Here is a 24153-nt window from a genome sequence, read left to right as displayed (position 1 = left end):
ATAATGAGCTCAGTAGGGTGTTATAGTTGTAACCAAAGTAGTAGCATTTTGCTTTGGTATACAGAGGAAGTGCCTGAATTATATAGCCATTAGCAAGTTAAGAAGCTCATTAGCTTCTCTATGTGTAAGTAAAAATGACTTGGGGTTATTGTGCATCCGTATGTAATGAAGTGCTCTCTAACCCCTGTGCCTTACTGCTTTATAAATACCGTACTGCAGGGCTGTGTTCTGATACAGTTGTCCTATCGAGACCTGTAAGGCCTCCCGTAAAGAATGAGGTGGTTATTCCTGATCATTTACTCAAAGAAAAAGCAGCTTTTTAAGCAGGTGTAGACCTCTCAAGATCATGCATGAGTTTATATCTCACTAAAGTTGCCCTTGATGAGCAAATTGCTATCATCCCTTGGCACTGCTAAATGAAAGAACCAGCTAGATCCTGAAGCGCCCAGACTGGTGCCCCTCCAGCCTCCCCTCCTTTCCCCACGTGGACAATGACAGTTTCCTCATGATCCCAGGACACTCTAGAGATCATTCTGAAACACTGCCTGACACATAATAGGTACCTTAATAATTACAGTGGGATGGTTCAGCAAGACTTCATTGAAATGAAGGTTAACAAAATAAGCCAAGAGTAATGGGACACTAGACAATCTAGCTTGTAAGATGAATTAAATTTATTTAGCTTAACAGGAATGCCTTTTACAATTGCAGCCTTCCAGGAGTATCTTCATAACATCTAGATTCCTGGAAAATCAACTCCCAATATAAAGTCAAGAGAAGTTCAGTTCCTTCTCCTATAGGACCATCCCTTCAAGTTTATTTTCTCTTTCAGTATGTCCTCTTTGAATGATGAGGGTCAGGATTACACCTGCTGATGGGGCATAGCTTTTCAGGACATGACAAGAAGACAACATATCAGGCCCAAGCTGGGATCATTCATGAGCTGTGCATGCTGAGTATAGCAGGGGGTTGAATCCCAGTATAGTTTGTTCCAAAGCCCATCACATGGGCAAGGATTGTTACTGCTGTTGATATTACTTAGGTTGCCACAAAACTTCTCTTTCCGGAGGAATGTTTACATTTTACAGGCATTTGCATATAAAATGCATGTAAATTCAAAACATAAAAAGATCCTCCCACAAAAGAGATGGGATAAATTGCCATGAAGAGTTAGTTATATCCACTCCATACATGAAAGTAGCCTCATTTCATACAACTGAACTGTGCTGTATTTAAAATGGGATTCTCCCCAGTGTATGCATTTTGTGGAGACATGGTAAGGCTCCATGGAAACTTTATGGAAACATGTTGAGGTTTTGGACCTAATACATTTTCCTGAAAAACAGTTTTATGCTTCTGCAGTTCTTACTGTTAGCATTAAAGGTTTGTTTGTTTCTTGTTTTAAGGGTAGCAAAGTGCAATACTATGTTTTACTCAGTTCTTCAGTAACGGATTTTTCTAAATTGCCCCAGTACAGTAATAAGACAGCTAATTGGTAAGATTATTATATTGAAAAGTCCATTCTAATCCTCTAAAATAAAATTAAAAGGCAGATGTAACAGTTTCAATACGCTGAGTTGGTATTCCTCTCAACCCGTCCACCCCTGGGTCCCCAGCAACAAAACAGGAGGTTCTTTTATATATGTTTGTGATGTTTCAATTAACCAGTTTTTCTTTACCTTAGATAATTGGATTAAAACCTCAAGGAGAACCAAGGATAGAATGTACTTCAAAGGTTAGTATTCAAAAAATAACCCAACTTCTTTTAAAGCTTTAGTATATCTTAGTATTTTAAAAGTCCTCTGTAGTGCCAGTCTTAGAAGAATAAAATTCCACCAAACTTTGGGTGTCGAGCCGTTCTTAATTTGCAAATGATAAATCAAAAAAGATGTGTTTTCCATGTGCATTGATTCACTTTTTTCTAGCTTAATAACACTGAAATGGGGGTTGGCCTTATAATGGATGGTGTCTTAATAGTGTATCATAAGATTTTTTCTTTATTAATAATACATAAATTGGTGTACAAAGTGGCATCTGAGAGTTCATGAAACATGGTACATTTTCCTTAAGGCAGTGGCAATATTTCTCATATCCCTACTTTTTCCAGAGTGCTATGCAGTTTTCATCTCATAACTTCTTTTGTTTTCTCTCCATGCTGCAAGTGCAACTAAGACAAATATGTAAATGATGGGTAAGAGTTCTTAGGAGAAAATGTTAAGCTCTAAATTTAATTTTACTATTATTTTAAAGATTTTATATAGTCATTTGACAGAGCGGGAACACAAGCAAGGGGAGTGGGAGAGGGAGAAGCAGGCTTCCTGCGGAGCAGGGAGTCCTGGGACCATGACCCGAGCCGAAGGCAGACGCTTAACAACTGAGCCACCCAGGCGCCCCTCTAAATTTAATTTTACTGTTGTGCAAAATTTAGCATTCCAACCCCAAATCTGTGTTCAAAGTATCTTACTTGAAATGTTACATTGAAATTACTTCTAAAGTTGTTTGTGGAGAAAACAGTCTTCCTTTTAGCCATGAATGGATTTCTTATTTGGGCAGAAATTTCTTGCTCAGTGGTTCTCAAATTCCTTCATGCATCAGAATCACTTGGAGGGCTTGTTGGGTACCATTCCCAAAGTTTCTGACTCAGTACTTAGTTCTGAGGTGAGGCCCAAACTTTTCTAACTGAAGTTTCTAGGTGTTGGTGATGCCGATGGTCTCGGGCTCACATTTTGAGAACTCCTGCTTTAATATCTTTAATAATTTCTTTCGAATATTTATTCAAAAGAGTAGAATAAAAAGCCAGGAAATTTACGGTTTCTCATCTGGGTTGAAGTATACATATGTGAACCGTAGGCAATTCACTTTACCTCCTTATACCAGAGTCGGGTCAGCCAGTATGTTACTTAAAACCAGATGCTACATCTAAGCTGAGCTTTTCTTGATAAACAAATCCTTCTGAAAATCTAAGCAGATTCTCTCATCTCTTAAGACAAGAAAACATTATGGCTACGAGAAAGATTCAGAAAAAGTAACTCTTTATTCTCCTCCTTGCTTGCAAGTCTTTTCGATAGAAAGTTCCCAAGACTTAGGTGCTAGACTTCAGCCAGGTAGAAGTGCTAATTTCATGACAGTGTACCTGTATGTGGGAGCTTTTGCTTTGCTTGTGAGCAGACTAGGTGGATGAGCTTCGGGAGAGTGGCTCTGTGGAGCCAACACTACTAAGAAAGGAAAACACATTTTGGCCAGAAAGGCAAAAGCTGTAAACTCCTTTCCTAAGATGTCAGTTTTGTAAACCGTTGGCCAGTAGAAACAACTCCGTCTAACTGTTCCCTTAGGGTTTTAAATGGATTTTTATCTATTGTGTATCCTTTGCTTCTAGAATAGTTGGTGGAAATGGTAATGAAAAATCCTGATTGATGACTAAATTTCAGTTTGTTGTTTGAAGATGTATGTAAAGCATAGATGGGAATTTTATTTAGTTGTGGAATCAGTTTGTTTTTAGAAAGTTTGTTAAAACTGCATTGTACTAGGCCAGTCACAAAGGAGTCATCAGATGGAATGTGTCCATTTTAGAGGTGTGGCTCTAGAGCAGATGGGAACATTTACTGCAGATCATCATCATGTTTTCCATTACATTTGTCTATATCAAGTGTTCTTTAAATTCTTTAGTTGACTTATTTTTAAGAATACAAGAGAAGATATAAATGTATTACATAGTTTGATCTGCTTAAGTGTTTTACACAAGATACCAAAATATTGATGACAACATGCTCTTGGGCATTTAATTTAAAAACAAGATAGAATATTCAATTTATGTCTTTTTCAACATTTTATTTTTCTATAAAAGTGAATGCTGTTCATTTAGGAATATATAGAAAAATGCAGAAGAAAAAAAATTGGTAAATGCTACCCAGAGATAAACACTGCTTAGAACATTTGGTTTGTGTTCAAATCTTAAGGGTGGTGAGTGTGTAGAAGAAAATACACTCATTTTACACTCATTTTAAAATTTAGTGACTGTTAATAGATTCTTCGACTTAGTTGCTCCTAGTTTCCAAAGATGTCATTCATATACTCAGAAAACTAGGACATGTATGTTTCACCCTCAAGTTATCACTTTTCAGATATGCACTTCAATATTTCATAAAGTACAAGTAAAAGCTTGCCAACGTTTTTGGTACAAACCAAGAGAACAGTTAAGAGTCAGTCACACCTGGGTGATCTTAACTGAGCCTCAGTTCTCGTCTTGGTAATTGATCCTGTCCACAGAAGGGTGTTGGGCCTAAAAGAAGTTAAATGGGGTGTCTGGCTGGAAATACCAACTCAGTAAAATGTAATCCACAGAAAATCTCCTTTACATGTTGGGGAACATCTCCGTTTCTGTGAATTAAGCTCATGTATTAAGAGAAAATATGTTAAACAAAAGCAATAGTTAATGGAAAGGCACTCATCACAGTGATTGTTTTTTCTTTATAGAGTACAAATGTAGGGTAGTGGTTGAAAATGGCTTCTACAGTTTCTCTTAGCTTTGTTATCTCCTATTCTTTCCACTTACCTTTGACCTCGATCTTGAGAGCTTGCCCATTTTGTGGGGTATCGTCATTCTGTGCGTTGTGCTGTCATCTTGCTGTGTCACTTGTCTGTCACATGTGCTACTCATCGTTACATAAGCAGAGGAGGAGGACTTCTCCTTAGAGGAGACGCTTAGTTTTGCTGTGTGCTTTGAAATTTCAAAATTTCTATTTTTGAAAATAGAAATTAGTGCATTTAAATCTAGAATTCAAGCATTTATTAATGTTTTATTTTAATTCATGCTTAGTAAACTTCCACCGCTCTTGTCATTGATTTGTCATCTACTCAGTGTGTGTTAGTTACAGTTGTTAAAATTAGTCCTATTCAGAATGTGTTACCTGAGAATTCTCACTGTCTGTCAAGAAGAATAGAGATAATAGCATGAATGAGTTGGATTATGGATGATTAATTTGTCTATTGGTCACATTTACCAGTTTTTTAAATACATGGAATATAATTGCAGTAAATGCGATTACTTTGATTTGCATGTGCTCATAAATTTAAGGGTCTTTGAATTGGTTAAGAGTTTTGCTTGGAGGACCTTAAATTTTTCCTAATAGTTTTGCCAGTTGCATCATAATTTCCCCTTCTGGTTACCGTTAGTTACTAATCACAGGAAACTTTTGCTGCCTCCCAGGCCTGAATCCTGCATTCTGCAGTGTGGCAGCCATTGTTTACAGTCTGGAAGCACAGTATTTAAATCATTTCAGGAATATATTGGTCCCCTACAGACCGCTGCCTTCCTGCTGTCAATGGCTGGAGAACTGGCATTGGGTAGTTGGAAGGCAGGTAAGATTTTTAGACAGTGCATGAACAGATTTGGCTATAAGTTAGAAGGGACTCTTCTGGAAAAGCTTGTAGGCTAATACCAGGAAATGTGAGAAGAATCAGGATAGTTTTGTGTCAGAGATTTAAGCCAAGATTAACACGTCTGTTCTCAAAAATAATTATTGTAATTAATGCAGTTGGAACATCATTGTAGAACCACCATACTGTTCATAATTGATACTCCTTTATATATTTTTAAGTTGTTTTTTTTGTGGCCTAAAAAAAGAGGTTTCTCTTGTTTTCTCCTTTAGACTGAAAACACAGCAGCTCTATCAACTTATCCTCCCAATGGACTTATAGATTTAAAATATTTTCCATATTATGGGAAAAAACTGCATGTAAGTACTTACAAGTTTGTAAGTGGTTGTGACTCTTGGGGAACTGGCACATCTGTATTGAAATGTCACTTGTCTGGGGTAGGCAGACATATGCCCTGTGTAACTTCTGCATCCTCTACTCTGGTCTTTAACTATAAATGGTGATGCCCACATCTACAGTTCAAAACTTATAAAATACCATTTTCTCTCTCTCTCTTTTTTTTTTTTTAAGATTTTATTTATTTATTTGACAGAGAGAGAGACAGCGAGAGAGGGAACACAAGCAGGGGGAGTGGGAGAGGGAGAAGCAGGCCTCCCCGCGGAGCAGGGAGCCCGATGTGGGGCTCGATCCCAGGACCCTGGGATCGTGACCTGAGCTGAAGGCAGACACTTAACGACTGGGCCACCCAGGCGCCCCCCATTTTCTCTTTCTTTAGAATGTGCATTGAATGTGCACAGAGGTGAAAAAATAAAGTGGCTAGAGTAATACAAAGAAGTCCTGTAGACCCTTTCCCCAGATTTCCCAAATGGTAATATTTGTCTTACCAGTCTCCATTTATGTATAATTTCTTTTCCTGAACCATTTGGGATTAAGTTATAAACATGGTGCCTCTTTACACTAAATGCTTGTTTTATTTTCCTAAAAATAAGGACATTCTATTGACCATAATAGAGTTACCAAAGGAAATTAACGTTAAAACAATACTATCGTCCAGTCTACAGACCTTGTTGAAATTTTACCAGTTGTTCCAGTAACGTTCTTTCTTGCAAAAGAAAAAGTGTTTCCTGGTGCAGGGTATCACATTGTTACATCTTTAGTCACTTATAACCTGGAACAGTTCCTCAGTCTGTTTTATGCCCTGGTACTCTTCAAAAATGAGTACAGGACTTTTTTGGGGCCTATTTTGTTTATATTCCTCAATTTGAGTTTGATGTTTTTCATGATTAAATGTAGGTTGTACATTTTTGGCAAGAATGCCTGAGAAGAAATAATACGTTTTCAGAACATAGTATCAGGAGGAATGTGGCACTGATGGGTCACATTAGTGTGATGGTAACCTTGAACACTTAACAGCCAGGTTTCTCTGCTGTGAAGTTCATTTTTTTCTTTTGTAATCAGCAAGTATCATGTGGAGAGAATACTTGGAGAGTCGACACAATTCTGTTTCTCCCCTAGCTTTAAAGATTTTTTATTTATTTATTTGATAGAATGAGAGAGCGAGAGAGTATGAGAAGGGGGAGGGTCAGAGGGAGAAGCGGACTCTGCTGAGCAGGGAGCCTGACACGGGACTCGATCCTGGGACTCGATCCCGGGACTCCAGGATCATGACCTGAGCCGAAGGCAGTCGCTTAACCAACTGAGCCACCCAGGTGCCCTCTCCCTTAGCTTTAAGCATGTGTTGATTCTTGCCTGAATCAACTAATAGGAGTGTTCCCAGATGTTTTTCTAATTCCATCTTTCTTTCCTTCATTTACTAGTTGGCATTCTGCTCCGAGAAAGAGCTTTGCCTTCTCCACCATTTATTTATAGTCTCATGGACTCTTATTGTCAGTTCTATTTATTTTGATGCTAAAATTGTCCCAGATTTGGCCAGTGAGAAACCTTCAGGCTGGCTCCTGTGTCCCTTAGACGTGTTCCCACGATTCTCTGAGCACCTCCTTACTTTCTGGCACTACAAGATATTCCATGTTCATCTTGTACTTTCTCTGCCCCAGTCCTGGAATCAGCCCCCTAGTTCTAACTTTTAGTGAAGGAAAAGGTCTAGAAACCACAGTGATGATAATACAGTTAGGAATATATTTGCATGAAATTACACAGCAACTGTAAGTAAGGATCTAGGAGATCTAAGTAATCAGTAAGGTAGTCCTTGGGTGCAAGGGGAAACTCAAACCCAGATTATAGAGTATCTAAAAAATGATAATGAGACCCAACCTATGCAGTGCTTACAGGAACATTCATAGCCATCTGAACACTTCCATAAAAACTTAAGTGAAAAATAAATGAGTATCCAGTTCAAAAGAAAAACAAAACATGTAATAGACTAAAACTTGTTTTTAAAACTTCAACTCCTGATAAAAGTGTAAATGAAGTTACCACAGAATTAGAATTCACGTATTTTCCTTCATTTGCCAGGTGAGTTATCTGCAGCCATTAGTTGCTGTCCAGGTCTCCTTTAATGACACCAGCAGTACCGTAAATGAAGTAACAGTCGAGTGCAAGATTGACGGATCACCCAACCTAAAAAACGAGGATGATCGTGACAAGTTTTTAGGACGAGTTGTGTTCAAAGTCACAGCACGCGCATAGTAGGAATTAGGGAATCTCCACAAAGTAAATGTTGTGTTGTCTGTCTTCATTTTGTATCAGCTGGACCTGCCATTCTAGAATCATGAGACCACCTTGGAGAAAGGTGGGGTGGTGGTACATGACACTGGGGTAACATGCTAATGTGCTTCCAGACCGTAGTGTTCAGTGTCCTCTCACGTAACTGCCTGATTGCCTCTGCTGCCTTTTGAACCACGTACAGTCGCCAGATGGGGGCCGTGAGCACCAACTCCGAACACGTGGGATGGGGGTCTGGTCTTATTTTTATGTGGTTTAATTGCCGAGTGTCTAAAGCTTAATGTGCTGTGCTATGTAAATATTTTATAGATTTAACACTGGTTAACTGTCATTTTTTGATGCCAGCCACGTTTTAGGGATAAAATGGTACCTGAACATCATCACGTGACTCTAGCTGCAAGAAATGTGGTGTGGGGAGAAGTTCTGTATGGGAGGAGGAAAAACAAAATAAAAGTGGATTTGAAAGGTTGACTTGATGTTTTGTAAAATTATTTTTTACATGCTGAATTAGTCTGTGGATCTTTTTGATTAAGAGCACAAACTTTATGTTGTAAACCATGTAAAAAATATATATACCGATGGGATTATTTTTAGTGCTGGATCTAAATCTCTCATAATAAAGTATTTTAGACCATAGATGAAACAGGATTTTTAAGTTAGCCACGATGAATATGCACCTAATTTTTTATGAAATTAAATTCATAGGATTTAAATTGTATAATAGTTTGTGAAATATCTTGTTACTGCTTTTATTTAGCAGACTGTGGACTCTAATAAAAATATCAGTTGTAAAATATAAAAACTTGGAACTTATTCAAAGCTTCAAACCAGTTTTATTTCAGCATTCTTTGACTATTGTGAAATATTTTCTCCTATCCATGTGTATTGGTATGATTCTTTGTCATAATTCTTTCTCCTCCATTGATAAAGGTGTGCTCCCTATATGATCTGTGGTTGAAGCCAGTTTTTTATTTTTATCCGTAAAAAGGCCAAAGCTGACATTTTCGGTTTTCCTTGTCTTGGTGCGGGCCAGGCCGAGTGGGATGCAGACCATCTGGCCCGGGAACAGCGGTCTGCAGGGAGCACGAATGCACCACGTGGTCTTGACTGGCCAGACGGGCCTCACTGACCCAGTGGCAGCCTCTCCACCCCATGGGGGTCTCTGCCACGAAGATCTCGGTGATAACAGATCTTTGTTCTAGAAACCTTTACAACCAGGAGCTGTTAATAAAGCAAAGGTCTTGCGGCTTTGATTCCCTTCCACTTTCTCAAGAGTGGAAAACCATTTTACAGATGCTACGATGCTAAAGCAATGTCATGGGCTGCAGCTAGAGTGCCTGTTAAGCTGGTCCACTGTCAGTTTTGGCTCTTGGGGAATTCATATTATGGCTTCCATTACATTTGCATTTTTGCGTCTTTGAAGTATAACAGATGAAAGTTCTGTTCTAATGAGCTTAGATAAAAACAAACTAGTTCTTAGAACACAAAACAAGAATGGAGATATCCCAAATGGGGCAGTGGGCTCTGGGATGAGATATACACAGAAGTCACTGAATGATAACTTGTACCTCCCTGGTTCAGGAGTTTGGGTATGGCTCAACCCCTGACTGCTGTGTGACCTCAGCTCACCTACCCAATTCCTGGCTCTTTTCTACTGAAATTAGGGGCTAACAACTATCTCAGGCCTGCTGTGTGCCAGGTAATGATGTGTCAGACTGAGGATACGGAGACAAAGACACGGGCTCTCGAAGACGAGAGGGGAATGGAACAGGCTCTGGCACAAGCTATGGCGTGATAATCACGGTAATGGCAGTGATGTGCAAGAGTCCAAGGAGGTGGGGTACTACCGCCCTAGGAAGGTCCCTCTCAAGAGACGAGTGTCATGTGGACGGGAGGATCGGAAGGAGCTGGGCCAGCGTGATGCAGATGAAGAGTCTGGGAATGAAAGGGACTCTGGACACAATCTCTGAGTCTGCATTTCTGCTTCATTTCACATTTTCCTCAGAACTTCACCAGACATCTTAACATGCAGATTCTTATTCCAGAGGAAATTGTTGGGAGATGGAGTCTCTTAAGGCATGGCTATGCTGGTTATTCGGAAACCACAGTTTGAATAACAAGGGACCAAAGGACTAAAGACAACCGGATTTGCATCCTTGGTGATTGGGCCTAGCACTAGTTTGACTAGTAGGCGAAGATTCAACTGTCAGTTGACTTGAGCTGACACTTAAATATTCAGCAGGTTAGGGGGAGAGGGTCCAAGACGGCAAGGTAGAAAGAAAGACCCTTAACTCCTCTCCACGGACATAACCAAATCTACACATATTTATAGAGCAGTTTCTCCGTAAGACTGCTAACTGGACAGCTGCACAACAAGATAGACTACATGGACAATGGTAAGAGGGACAAGACCGTAACAAAGGGAAGCCCCAACCCTGACACTGTTGCAGTGGGGTGGAATACTACTGAAAGACTGAACAGATTGGTCTGCCTGAGGGCACAGAAAACTGCCATTTAAAAGGGCAATGGATATAAAAGTTACGGTACTGAAACTCTACCAAATGGAGGGGAGCTGTTGGAACTCTGGGTTGGAGGGGCTGGTGATCGCTACCATTGACATTCATCCTCCACCTTGATATCACAGATGGGAGCTGGGCCCAGGCACTGTAATCAGTCTACTGCCCGTGAGGCCCTGACCTCTTAGCAGTGTGGTGCACACTGGGACACCCTGGTGCGTACTCACTTTAGCTTCAGCTGTCCTGCCAGGGTGCCCTCGGGAAGCCCCAGGACTGCCACGGCCTGTGCCAACATCAGCTTTAGCTATACTGCCAGGGTACTGTCTGGATGGAGACTCACAGACCACCCCACCCGATGCCCACTTCAGCTTTAGCGTCCCAGCAAGGGCAACCCCATCATGGAGTGCCCCAGGAACCCAGCCCGTGCCACTGCAAGTCTAGGCAAACAGCCAAAGTTGCCAGGCATACACAGTCTACACAAGGGGATAACCACATACAAGACCATTTCTTCATAGAAGTAGCTATTCTAATTCAGAGATACACAAAGTCAAAATGAGAGGAATATGCTTCACGTGAAAGAGCGAGATAAAATCACATGGGGCGGGGAGGAGAGAACCAATCTACCTGATTGAAGTTCAAAATAATGGTCATAAAGATGCTCACTGGACTGGAGAGAAGAGTGGATGTATTCACAACTTCAACAAAAAGAATATTAAGAACCAATCACAGTTGAATAAAATAAAAATACACTAGAAGGAACCAACAGATTAGAGGATGCAGAAGAACGGATCAGTGATCTGGAATACAGTGCAACATAAAGAACCAAAACTAACCCCCCCCAAAAAAATAAAAGGGGGGGGGGAGTTAAGATGGTGGAGCAGTAGGGGGACTCTGCTTGCCTCATCCCTCGAACACAGATAAATATCAAATCATTCTGAATACCCAGGAAATTGATCTGAGGACTGAGAAAACAAAATGCACAACTAGAGGGAGCAAAGAGGCCACATGGTGGAAAATAGGAAGTGCGGATTTGGGAGAGAAAAGGATCGTGGGTGCTGCAGAGGGGAGGGAGCCCTGATCATAGAGAAGATAGAGCGAGGGCAGAACACAGGGCATCGCACAAGAAGAACACTTTCCCCAAACCACTGACGGGGGCAAATGAGAGGCACTGATTATCGCAGGTTTTCACAAGCAGCAGAGCTCGATGTCTGAAGTTTTAGAAGTCCGTGCCATCGATGGGTGGAGTCAGGCGGGCGTAGCACTGCTCCCGTGGAGAAGGAGGGCAGAGGCCTAGGAGGGGACAGCGTGGTCCAAGGATCCCCGGGGTCACTCTGGGACAGACCGTTCCCCTTCTTAGAGTGCATCTGGGAGAGGACACAGCCTCTCACGGGACAAAAGAGCTGGCAGGTGCCATCCATTAGCATACAAGCAGAGGCAGCTGCAGCTAACCTGGGACTCTGGCTTCTTGCTGTGCTTTACCATAAACTCCAAGCCCCTGCCGCATTCATGCGACTGCCCTTCTGGGACAAACCAGCACTAGCCATAGCAGACCGTCCCCCAGAGGATCAGCACAGGTCTGCACAGTGCTGGATCCCTAAGATTTGGAGTTCTGAAATCCAACCATGCACCTGAGCTAAAACACAGGAGCACTGTGCTGGTGGGCAGACAGCTCCCACACAGGGCGAAGGCAGGGATCTAAAGGATGCCTAGGGCAAATGAGAGGAGACTGCTCAATCCTCTGTGAGGACTTCCTGAACAGTGGCAGGCACAAAGCCGGCTGATACCATTTTTACCCCGGTGAGTTAGCATGGACTGACCTCAGTGAGCAGCACAGCGCCTTACAGTGGAGGCTTGAGCCACTTACACCAAGCCCCGCACCCCTGCGCTCTGCAGGTTCTTCTGACTACGGCAAGTGTGATCAAGAGTCAGTGCGACGGCAGGCCCTCCTCTAGAAGACCAGCCCACACACCACTACCCCACCCCACCCCCGACACGCACCAAGTCTACTGATCAGAGTGCTGCAAACCTTCAGCTCTAGGGGAAATAAGATCTAGCCTCTTTTCACAAACAGACCAAAACACACCTGGTTAAAACTCGCCACACAGTGGACAAGGTCCAAACGGTCCACACTGCAGGCAAAGAGAAACTACAGAGAACTGATCTGAGGAAAAGAACAGCCAAAATGCAACAGCAGAGTGCACACAGCATACACCAGAAACACTTCCTGAGATGGTAGGCCCTGGGCAGTATATGACCTCTTCTTAATATAGCCATCACTTTAAAGAGCAGGAAGCAGGGGCGCCTGGGTGCCTCAGATGGTTAAATGTCTGCCTTCGGCTCAGGTCATGATCCCAGGATCCTGGGATCAAACCCCACATTGGGCTCCTGACTCAGCGGGGAGCCTACTTCTCCCTCTCCCTCTGCCTCTCCCCCTGCTCATGCTCTCTCTCTCTATCTCTGTGTCTCAAATGAATAAATAAAATCTTTTTTAAAGATTAAAAAATAAAAATAAAGAGCAGGAAACATAACAGGCTTTCCTAACACAGAAGACAGAGACCTAGACAAATGCCAAGATGGAGGAATTCAATCCCAAAAGAAAGAACAACAGGAGGAAGAATCTTGGTCCAATATGGCAGAGGAGTAGGAGATCTTAATTCTGTCTGATCCCAGGAATTCACCTAGATAGCTATCAAAATAATTCTAAACACCTGCAAATTCAACCGGAGATCTAAGAAAAGAATAGCTGCAACTCTACAAATAGAAAAGTGACCACTTTCTGCAAGAATGACAAGATGGAAAAATTCACCTCAAAAAAAGAAAACAAGAGGCAGTACTGCCTGCCAGAGACCTAATCAGTATGGATATAAGTAAGATGTCGGAACTAGAGTTCAGAATAACAATTACAGAGATACTAGTTGGGCTTGGAAAAAGCACAGAAGACACTAGAGAATCCCTTTCTGGAGAAATAAAAGAACTGAAATCTAACCAAGTTGAAATCAAAAAGGCTATTAATGAGATGCAATAAGAAATGGAGGCTCTAACTGCTAGGATAAATGAGGCAAAGAGAGAATTTGTGATACAGAAGACCAAATGATGGAGAATAAAGAAGCTGAGAAAAACAGACAAAAAACTACAGGGACAGGAAGGGAGAATTCAAGAGATAAGTGACACCATAAAGCGAAACAATATTAGAATAACTGGGATCCCAGAAGAAGAGGAAAGAGAAGCGGGGCAGAAGGTATACTGGAGCAAATTATAGCAAAGAACTTCCGTAATTTGGGGAAGGAAACAGGCATCAAAATCCAGGAGGTACAGAGAACCCCCCTCAATATTCAATAAATATAGGTCAACACCCTGACATATAATGCTGAAACTTCCAAATCTCAGAGACAAAGAGAATAGCAGCTCAGAAGAGATCTGTAACCTACAATGGTAGAAACATTAGGTTGGCAACAGACCTATTCACAGAGACCTGGCAGGCCAGAAAGGACTGGCAGGATACATTCAGAGCACTAAATGAGAAAAATATGCAGTGGATGCTTTTCTCTGGGGGCTCACTGAGGAATGGGGCCCCGAGTTCTCGGCTCCTCTGGGGCAGAGATTGGGAGGCCGCCATTTTCACTCTTGGACTCCAAAGCTGTACGGAAAGCTTGCAGGGAACAAAAGCTCCTGAGAGCAAACCCGAGCAGATTGCTTAGCCCAGACCCGGCAAGGGCGGGGCAATTCCGCCTCCGGCAAAGACATTTGGGAACCACGGCAACAGGCCCCTCCCTCAGAAGATCAGCAAGAACAGCCAGCCAAGACCAAGTTTACCGATCAATGAGAACAGCAGAACTCCAGCGCTAGAGGAATACTGCACATAGAATCCATGGCTTTTCCCCCATGATTCTATAGTCTTTCAAAGTTAATTTCTTTTTCTATTTTTTTTGGAATTTTTCTTTTCCCTTTTTCAACCAACATCTTATCAATCCCTTTTCAAAATCTTTTTTATTTTTCATTCTTAGAGTCATATTCTATCCCTTCATTGTAGTTAACCTTATTTTTTTATATATATAAGTTGACCTCTCTAAAATTTTGGGATACAGTTTCTTCTAACAAACCAAAATATACCCTAAATCTCTAATGTATGGCTTTGTTCTAGTCTCCTGCCTGATCACATTCTCTCCCTTTTTAAAAAAAATTTCTCTTCTTTCTTTTTTCAACCAATTTATCTTATCAATTCCTTTTATAAAATCTTTTATAATTTTCACCTTTACAGTCATGTTCCATCCCTTCATCATATTTACCCTTATTTTTGTACATATATAAGTTTTTCTTTCTTTAAAATTTTGGGAGGCAGTTTCTTCTAACAGACCAAAATACTTCCAAAATCCATTGTGTGGCACTGATCTATTCACCAGCCTGATCATATTTGATCTTATACTTTTTTTTTTCCTTCTTTCTTTCCTTCTTTTCCCCCCAGTTTTGGGTCTCTTCTGATTTGTTTAGTGTATATTTTTCTGGGGTCATTGTTACCCTGTTAGCATTTTGTTCTCTCATTCATCTACTCTCCTCTGGACAAAATGACAAGACAGTAAAACTCACCTCAAAAAAAAAAAAAGAACAAGAGGCAGTACTAACTGTCAGGGACCTAATCAATATGGACATTAGTAAGATGTTGGAACTAGAGTTTGGAATGACGATTATAAAGATACTAGCTGGGCTTGAAAAAAGCATGGAAGATACTAGAGAAACCATTTCTGGAGAAATAAAAACTAAAATCTAACCAAGTTGTAATAAGAAAGGCTATTAATGAGGTGCAATAAAAAATGGGAGGCCCTAATTGCTAGGATAAATGAGACGGAAGAGAGAATTAGTAATATAGAAGACCAAATGATAGAGAATAAAGAAGCTGAGAAAAGGAGAGATAAATAATTACTGGATCATGAGGGCAGAATTCGAGAGATAAGTGATACCATAAGACGAAACAATATTAGAATAATTGGGATCCCAGAAGAAGAGAGAGAGGGGCAGAAGGTATATTGGTACAAATTATAGCAAAGAACTTTCCTAATTTGGGGAAGGAAACAGGCATCAAAATCCAGGAAGCACACAGAACCCCCCTCAAAATCAATAAAAAGAGGTCAACACCCCAACATCTAATAGGAAAACTTACAAGTCTTAGAGACAAAGAGAAAATCCTGAAAGCAGCTCGGGAGAAGAGATATGTAACCTACAATGGTAGAAACATTAGATTGGCAGCAGACCTATCCACAGAGACCTGGCAGGCCAGAAAGGACTGGCATGATATATTCAGAGCACTAAATGAGAAAAATGTGTAGCCAAGAATACTATATCAAGCTAGGCTGTCATTGAAAATAGAAGGAGAATAAAAAGCTTCCAGGACAAACAAAAACTAAAGGAATTTGCAAACACCAAACCAGCCCTACAAGAAATATTGAAAGGGGTCCTCTAAGCAAAGAGAGAGCCTAAAAGTAAGATAGACCAGAAAGGAACACAGACAATATACAGTAACAGTCACCTTACAGGCAATACAGTGGCACTAAATTCATATCTTTCAATAGTTACCCTGAATGTAAATGGGCTAACTGTCCCAATCAAAAGACACAAGGTATCATACTGGATAAAAAAAGAACACCTATCAATATGCAGACTGCAAGAGACTCATTTTAGACCCAAAGACACCCCCAGATTGAAAGTGAGGGGGTGGAAAACCAATTACCATGCTAATGGACATAAAAAGAAAGCTGGGGTGGCAATCCTTATATCAGGCAAATTAGATTATAAACCAAAGACTATAATAAGAGATGAGGAAGGACACTAAATCATACTTAAAGGGTCTATCCAACAAGAACATCTAACAGTTGTAAATATCTATGCCCCTAACATGGAAGCAGCCAATTAATAACAAAATCAAAGAAACACATTGACAACAATACAATAATAGTAGGGGACTTTAACACCCCCCTCACTGAAATGGACAGATCATCTAAGCAAAAGATCAACAAGGAAATAAAGGCTTTAAATGACACACTGGACCAAACGGACTTCACAGATCTATTAAGAACATTTCATCCCAAAGCAACAGAATCCACATTCTTCTCTAGTGCCCATGGAACATTCTCCAGGATAGATCACATCCTAGGGCACAAATCAGGTCTCAACTGGTACCAAAAGATTGGGATCATTCCCTGCATATTTTCAGGCCACAATACTTTGAAACTAGAATTAACTGCAACAGGAAAGTCGGAAAGAACTCAAATACATGGAGGCTAAAGAGCCTACTGAAGAATGAATGGGTCAACCAGGAAATTAAAGAAGAATTTTAAAAAGTCATGGAAACAAATGAAAATGAAAACACACTGTTCAAAATCTTTGGGATGCAGCAAAAGCAGTCCTAAGAGGAAAGTATATAGCAATCCAAGCCTTTCTCAAGAAACAAGAAAGGTCTCAAGTACACAACCTAACCCTACACCTCAAGGAGCTGGGGAAAGAACTGCAAATAAAGCCTAAAGCCAGCAGGAAAAGAGAAATAATAAAGATCAGAGCAGAAATCAATGAAATAGAAACCAAAAGAACAGTAGAACAGATCAACTAAACTAGGAGCTGGTTCTTTGAAAGAATTAACAAGATTGATAAACCCCTGGCCAGACTTATCAAAAAGAAAAGAGAAGCAACCCAAATAAATAAAACCATGAATGAAAGAGGAGAGATCACAACCAAAAGGGAAGAAATATAAGAACATATTATGAGCAACTATATGCCAACAAATTAGACAATCTGGAAGAAATGGATGCATTCCTAGAGATGTATCAACTACCAAAAATGATCCAGGAAGAAATAGAAAACCTGAACAGACCTATAACCACTAAGGAAATTGAAGCAGTCATCAAAAGTCTCCCAACAAACAAAAGCCCAGGGCCAGATGGCTTCCCAGGGGAATTCTACCAAACATTTAAAGAAGAATTAATACCTATTCTTCTGAAACTGTTCCAAAAAATAGAAATGGAAGTAAAACTTCCAAACTCGTTTTATGAGGCCACCATTACCATGGTCCCAAAACCAAAGACCCCCACCAAAAAGGAGAGCTACAGACCAATATCCTTGATGAACATGGATGCCAAAATACTCACCAAAATAACAGCCAATAGAATCCCACAGTACATTAAAAGGATTATTCACCACGACCAAGTGGGATTTATTCCTGGGCTGCAAAGTTGGTTCAACATCCACAAATCAATCAATGTGATATAATACATTAATAAAAGAAAGGATAAAAACCATATGATCCTCTCAAAAGATGCAGAAAAAGCATTTGACAAAGTACAGCATCCTTTTTTTTTTTTTTTTTAAGATTTTATTTATTTATTTGACAGAGAGAGACATAGCAAGAGCAGGAACACAAGCCGGGGGAGTGGGAGAGGGAGAAGCAGGCTTCCCGCAGAGCAGGGAGCCCGATGCGGGGCTCGATCCCAGGACCCTGGGATCATGACCTGAGCCAAAGGCAGATGCTTAACGACTGAGCCACCCAGGCGCCCCAGCATCCTTTCTTTATTAAAACGCTTCACAGGGGGTGCCTGGGTGGCTTAGTCGTTAAGCATCTGCCTTTGGCTCAGGTCATGATCCCAGGGTCCTGGGATCGAGCCCCGCATCGGGCTCCCTGCTCAGCGGGAAGCCTGCTTCTCCCTCTCCCACTCCCTCTGCTTGTGTTCCCTCTCTCGCTGTGTCTCTGTCAAATAAATAAAATCTTAAAAAAAAAAAATTGAAAAAAAAAAAATAAAACCCTTCACATTGTAGGGATGGAGGGTACATACCTCAATATCATAAAAGCCATCTATGAAAAACCCACAGCGAATATCATTCTCAATGGGGAAAAACTGAGAGCTTTCCCCCTAAGGTCAGGAACACGGCAGGGATGTCCACTATCACCACTGCTATTCAACATAGTATTAGAAGTCCTAGCCACAGCAATCAGACAACAAAAAGAAATAAAAGGCATCCGAATCGGCAAAGAAGGAGTCAAACTCTCTCTCTTTGCAGATGATATGATACTTTATGTGGAAAACCCAAAAGACTCCACCCCAAAATTGTTAGAACTCATACAGGAATTCAGTAAAGTGGCAGGATATAAAATCAATGCACAGAAATCAGTTGCATTCCTACACACCAACAACAAGAGAGAAGAAAGAGAAATCAAGGAATCAGTCCCATTTACAAATGCACCCAAAACCGTAAGATACCTAGGAATAAATCTAATCAAAGAGGTACAGGATCTGTACTCAGAAAACTATAGAATACTCATGAAAGAAATTGAGGAAGACACAAAGAAATGGAAAAACGTTCCATGCTCATGGATTGGAAGAACAAATATTGTTAAAATGTCTATGCTACCTAGAACAATCTACACATTCAATGCAAACCCTATCAAACTACCATCAACTTTTTTCACAGAACTGGAACAAAAAATCCTAAAATTTGTATGGAACCAGAAAAGACCCCGAATAGCCAGAGAAATGTTGAAATAGAAAAGCAAAGCTAGTGGCATCACAATTCCAGACTTCAAGCTCTATTACAAAGCTGTAATCATCATGAAAGTACGGTATTGGCACAAAAACAGACACATAGATCAATGGAACAGAACAGAGAGCCCAGAAATGGACCCTCAATGCTATGGTCAACTCATCTACAACAAAGCAGGAAAGAATGTCCAATGAAAAAAAGACAGTCTCTTCAACAAATGGTGTTGGGAAAATTGGACAGCCACATGCAGAAGAATGAAACTGGACCATTTCCTTACACTACACGCAAAAATAGACCCAAAATGGGTGAAAGACCTAAATGTGAGACAGGAGTCCATCAAAATCCTTCAGGAGAACACAGGCAGCAGCCTCTTCAACCTCGGCCACAGCAACTTCTTGCTAGACACGCCTCCAAAGGCAAGGGAAGCAAGGGCAAAAACGAATGACTGGGACTTCATCGAGATAAAAAGCTTTTGCACAGCAAAGGAAACAGTAGACAAAACCAAAAGACAACTGACAGAATGGGAGAAGATATTTGCAAATGACATATCAGATCAAGGGCCAGTATCCAAAATCTATAAAGAACACCCAAAGAACAAATAATCCAATCCAGAAATGGGCAGAAGACATGAACAGACATTTTTCCAAAGAAGACATCCAAATGGCCAACAGACACATGAAAAAGTGCTCAACACCACTCGGCATCAGGGAAATCCACATCAAAACCACAATGAGATACCACCTCACACCAGTCAGAATGGCTAAAATTAATAAGGTGGGAAATGACAGATGTTGGTGAGGATGCAGAAAAAGGGGAACCCTCCTACACTGTTGGTGGGAATGCAAGCTGGTGCAGCCACTCTGGAAAACAATATTGAGGTTCCTCCAAAAGTTGAAAATAGAGCTACTGTACAACCCAGCAATTGCACTACTGGGTATTTACCCCAAAGATACAAACGGAGTGATCCGAAGGAGCACCTGCACCCCAGTGTTTATAGCAGTAATGTCCACAATAGCCAAACTACGGAAAGAGCCAAGATGTCCATCAACAAATGAATGTATAAAGATGTATATATAGACAATGTAATATTATGCAGCCATCAAAAAAATGAAATATTGCCAGTTGCAACGACGTAGATGGAACTGGAGGGTATTATGCTGAGCACAGTAACTCAATCAAGGAAGACAATTATCATATGATCTCACTCATATGTGGAATTTAAGAACATGTGGGAGGGAGGGAAAAATAAGATGAAATCAGAGAGGATGAGAAACCGTAAGAGACTCTTAACTATAGGGAACAAACTGAGGGTTGCTGGAGGGGAGGAAGGTGGGGCGATGGGGTAACTGGGTGATGGGCATCAAGGAGGACAAGTGATGTAATGCACACTGGGTGTTATATGCAATTGATGAATCACTGAACTCTACCTCTGAAACTAATAATACACTGTATGTTAATTATTTGATTTTAAGTTAAAAAATGGGAAAAAGACTAATTTTTACTCTAAGACAATAAAAGACTATAGAAGATTCAATCAGATCCTTAAGAAATAACTCTAATGGACAAGGTTAGCCTGTGTAGCAGGCAGAATTTTAAAATGTATATTAATTAGAACTATGTTGGTTCATAATTTTAGGAGCTTCCCAGGTGAAATTGGACACTGGCCCCTGTATGTGGAGGGCAGGGAGAGGCCAAAGAAGAGGCAGGCCCCTCCAGATTGGTAGGTGGCAGTTTTGATAAGCAAAGGGAGCTTAATTTTAAGGTTCATCTTGGGAGGCAGCAAGAGGAGTGAATCCCCACACCTGTGTGCCAAATCTTGCAAGCTTATCTAAAGGCCTTACTAGGTTCAGTCATGTATACTCGGCAGGTGTTCTCAAGACCACGTCATTACGTCAAGGCTGTTCTTGCAGCAGCCTCTGGGAGCAGGAAAGGCAACCAGGACGCACATTTCAAGGACAGGGGAGGAAGCGAGAGGGGCACAGGCCCAGCTCACGGGTCAGCTGGCAGTCATGGCTTTTCAATGAGCCTCCCCAACATGTTTATGAGTGTGATGCAAATATATGAAAACAACATAGTATGGCTTAACAGTAGCGCAAGGGTGCTTTGAAAACCTCACATATGGTACTTTGACCATCATCTGGATCCTGCAGAGAAGCAGCTACTTTAAAGAGGGGCTGTCCCAGAATCTGTCCAAGGCAGCTTGTTAATTAGCTATCTGAAGTAGGTCGTTCCATAACACAGACCCCCAAGCATCAGCCAGAGTCCAGGGGCCCCAGGCCTCTGTGGCAGCCTCACTAGAGGAACCCCAAGTAATGGTTTCCCCATGGGGTGAAGAAACTGCGGATGCAAAGAGCAGCCACTGGCCCATGTTCTCTTTATAATCCCGATGAGTTTTCTTGGATATCCGTCTCTTCCTTGATGAACCTTCTGATTAGGGATGGCAGGCCCAGTGGAGGAGATGGTCACTGTCTGTGGTCTGAGCTCTGCCACAGGCTGAGTACAAACACAGTCAATCCAGTCTTCTAGATGATGGCCTGGCACCTTGTAACCCCTCCAAGTACTGGGTCGCCATCTTTTGTGGATCTCTCGTAATGACAGGATCTCAGAAATGGGAGGTCCTTTTGCCGGCTCTCACTGCCTGTGCCTGCCAGCAATGTTGTTCTCTCCACCTGCCCCAGGGGCATGTGGCTCAAAGCTCACCCATGCTGTTCCGAGGCCTGCCCAGTGCTAATCTGTGCTTCTCTGTTGAGTGTTGAGTTTACGCTTGATCGTTCCTGCTACTTTGTGATGCCAAATCTCAAGTTTCCGAAGTGTGCATTTTTTTCTTAGCTGTGACTGTCAGCCGCTCAAGGGCAGAAACCTGCACTTTGGTGGCCTTCGTCTCTCCTCACAGACGGTGACGACTAGAATATCCCAGCCTCCAAGGCACGTGCATTTGTCACCTGTTGTACTAACTTCTGGCCCTTTTAGCTTGGCCCTAGTTCCTTAGGAATCTTCCTCAGAATTCAACATTCCAATATAGCGCCAACCACTTTCACCTTGATAGACTTTTCTGAACCGCGTGTGAGGCAAGGAGGCAGAGTGGAGGCTGCCCTTCTCAAGGGTGGAACTGAAGGCAGCCAGACGCTGTAACAGCCCAGGGCCCTCTCTGGCTTTTTCCTGGAGCCGACGCTGTAAATTCCGGTCTTTGCTCCAGACCTACGATCCCATGAATTCTAGCACTTCGATTTGGTATTAGAAAGTGTGCATGTCTTTATAAGCACCCCTTCCCCCGCGTACCCCCACTGTTTAACGTCCTGTTTCTTCTATCCTGTGCAACTGTCCAAACTGCACAGCTCTTAGGACTAGACCTGACTCCTTCGAGACCTAGAGAACTGGCTACCTCCCACCCCTACCACCAACTCTGTGCCAAATGACCCACAAACCGCTTGATCTGGATTTTATTTTATTTCCGTATAAAACTTAAACTTCCGTACACTTACCAGATTTGAAGACTGCCTTGGAGGGGCTTGAGGCACAATCCTTAAGCGCCCAATCCGGAGCTAGACTGAATTAACCTCAAACAGAAGATTGCCAGTTATTTTACCAGCAAAAATGGGTTTATTTGGAAATGGCAGAGGACTACAACCCCAAACAAACAGGCAATGGCAAAACCACGGAGAAGCGCACGGAACAAAGGAGGAGCAAGCTCTTTTAAAGAGGAAAGGGGACAGTCGGGAAGGGCTGTTAGAAAGAAGTCCATTGGAATAAACGGGGAGTTTGCCGTATCCTGGCTTCTGATTGGCTGATCGTGACAGGCTCTTATTGGCTGGGCTGTTGCCGGGAGGGAGGAGGGCCGCTCTCCTTGACTATAGTAAAGGTGAGTGAAGTGCTCTTCACTTGCAAGCCGCCTCCCTGCCTGTTGGGTCTGCCGCGCCAGGAGTGGTGGGGCATGAGAACTGCCCATCCTGGCCTCCCGGCTCCTTTCGAAACGAGTTTTCCTTTTATTAATTTTCACAGCTGCTTAGGTTTAAATCCTTGCTCAGCCCCTTGCTCAAGCTGTTTCTGAGTTCTGGTTTGTAAAATAGGGCTAAGTACTTGGCATAGTGCCTTGCAGTTAGTGCTGTCTTAGCTTTTTATTATTGCTGTTAACGTTTAGTTATGTGGGAAACAGATGATTTCTCTCTTCCCTCTCGTGCTTTATGCTCTGGCCACAGGAGTCCTCGATTTGGGTAGGCACACTGCCTACACTCCTTACCATGAGCTTTTGGGGCCAGTGCCAGTTGTTCCGCTTAGCAGACCTGCGCAGGGTTTGTGGCAGCTCCTGCGGGTGGAAAAGCATCTCGGCCAACTGGACTAGTCACTAATTCAACTTAACAAACCAATGGCTGAAAGAGTTTCTCCTTAAGAGAGGTGCATCCTAGTAATGGCCTAGTAATACACCTATGGGTGCAGAGGGTAGGAGGAAGACAGGCTCTGTGTCTGATCCAGGAGGCCTTTCTATTTTTATTTTTTTTAAGATTTTATTTTTATTTGAGAGAGTGGGCGAGAGAGAGCACGAGCTGGGGGAGGGGCAGAAGGAGAGAGAGAGAAGCAGACTCCCCTACCTGAGCAGGGGGTGCAATTCGGGGCTCAATCCCAGGACCCCGGGATCATGACCTGAGCCACCCAGGTGCCCCCGCATGAGGCCTTTTTAAATGGGCTTCTGACTGAAAGTCCCTGGACTCAGTTCACCTTTTATTTTTAAAGATTTATTTATTTGAGAGAGCACGCACGCATGTGCGTGCAAAGTGAGGGAGGGGTAGAAAGGGAGAGAGAGAATTTCAAGCGGACTCCACACTGAGCGGGGAGCCCAACTCCGGGCTGGATCCCACAACCCCAAGATCACCACCCAGCCAAAGCCAAGAGTCGGACAACCCAATCAACGGTGCCATCCAGGTGCCCCTGAAAGTTCACCTTTTAAACCAGGGACCTAAACGGGACTGTCTTTGAACTTAAGATGAGGGTGGGGTGAATGTTTGACAAACCTCTCAGAACTCAGGCTTGGAGCAGTAGCCTGATGCCTTGTGTTGGCCCCTCT

General features: G+C 42.1%; 1 protein-coding gene across 2 annotated transcripts in view; it reads left to right on the top strand.

The window, feature by feature from the left end:
• Window positions 1–8529, top strand: part of ATP1B3 (ATPase Na+/K+ transporting subunit beta 3) — a 44037-nt gene extending 35508 nt beyond the window's left edge. For both annotated transcript variants that reach the window (XM_064586982.1, XM_045903644.3), the window contains 3 exons: window positions 1685–1735; window positions 5649–5735; window positions 7849–8529. In XM_064586982.1, coding sequence (XP_064443052.1) covers window positions 1685–1735; window positions 5649–5735; window positions 7849–8022 — 312 coding nt within the window. In that variant the 3' untranslated portion in view covers window positions 8023–8529. The remainder of the gene's footprint in view (window positions 1–1684; window positions 1736–5648; window positions 5736–7848) is intronic.
• The last annotated feature ends 15624 nt before the right edge of the window (window positions 8530–24153 follow it).

The sequence above is a fragment of the Mirounga angustirostris genome, unplaced genomic scaffold, assembly GCF_029215605.1.
Source record: "Mirounga angustirostris isolate CCGP_5_RB_7025 unplaced genomic scaffold, mMirAng1.0.hap1 SCAF_1, whole genome shotgun sequence".
In the NCBI taxonomy this organism is placed as follows: domain Eukaryota; kingdom Metazoa; phylum Chordata; class Mammalia; order Carnivora; family Phocidae; genus Mirounga; species Mirounga angustirostris.
Note: the sequence above shows the minus strand (reverse complement) of the source record. Positions and strands in the feature narration are given on the sequence as shown.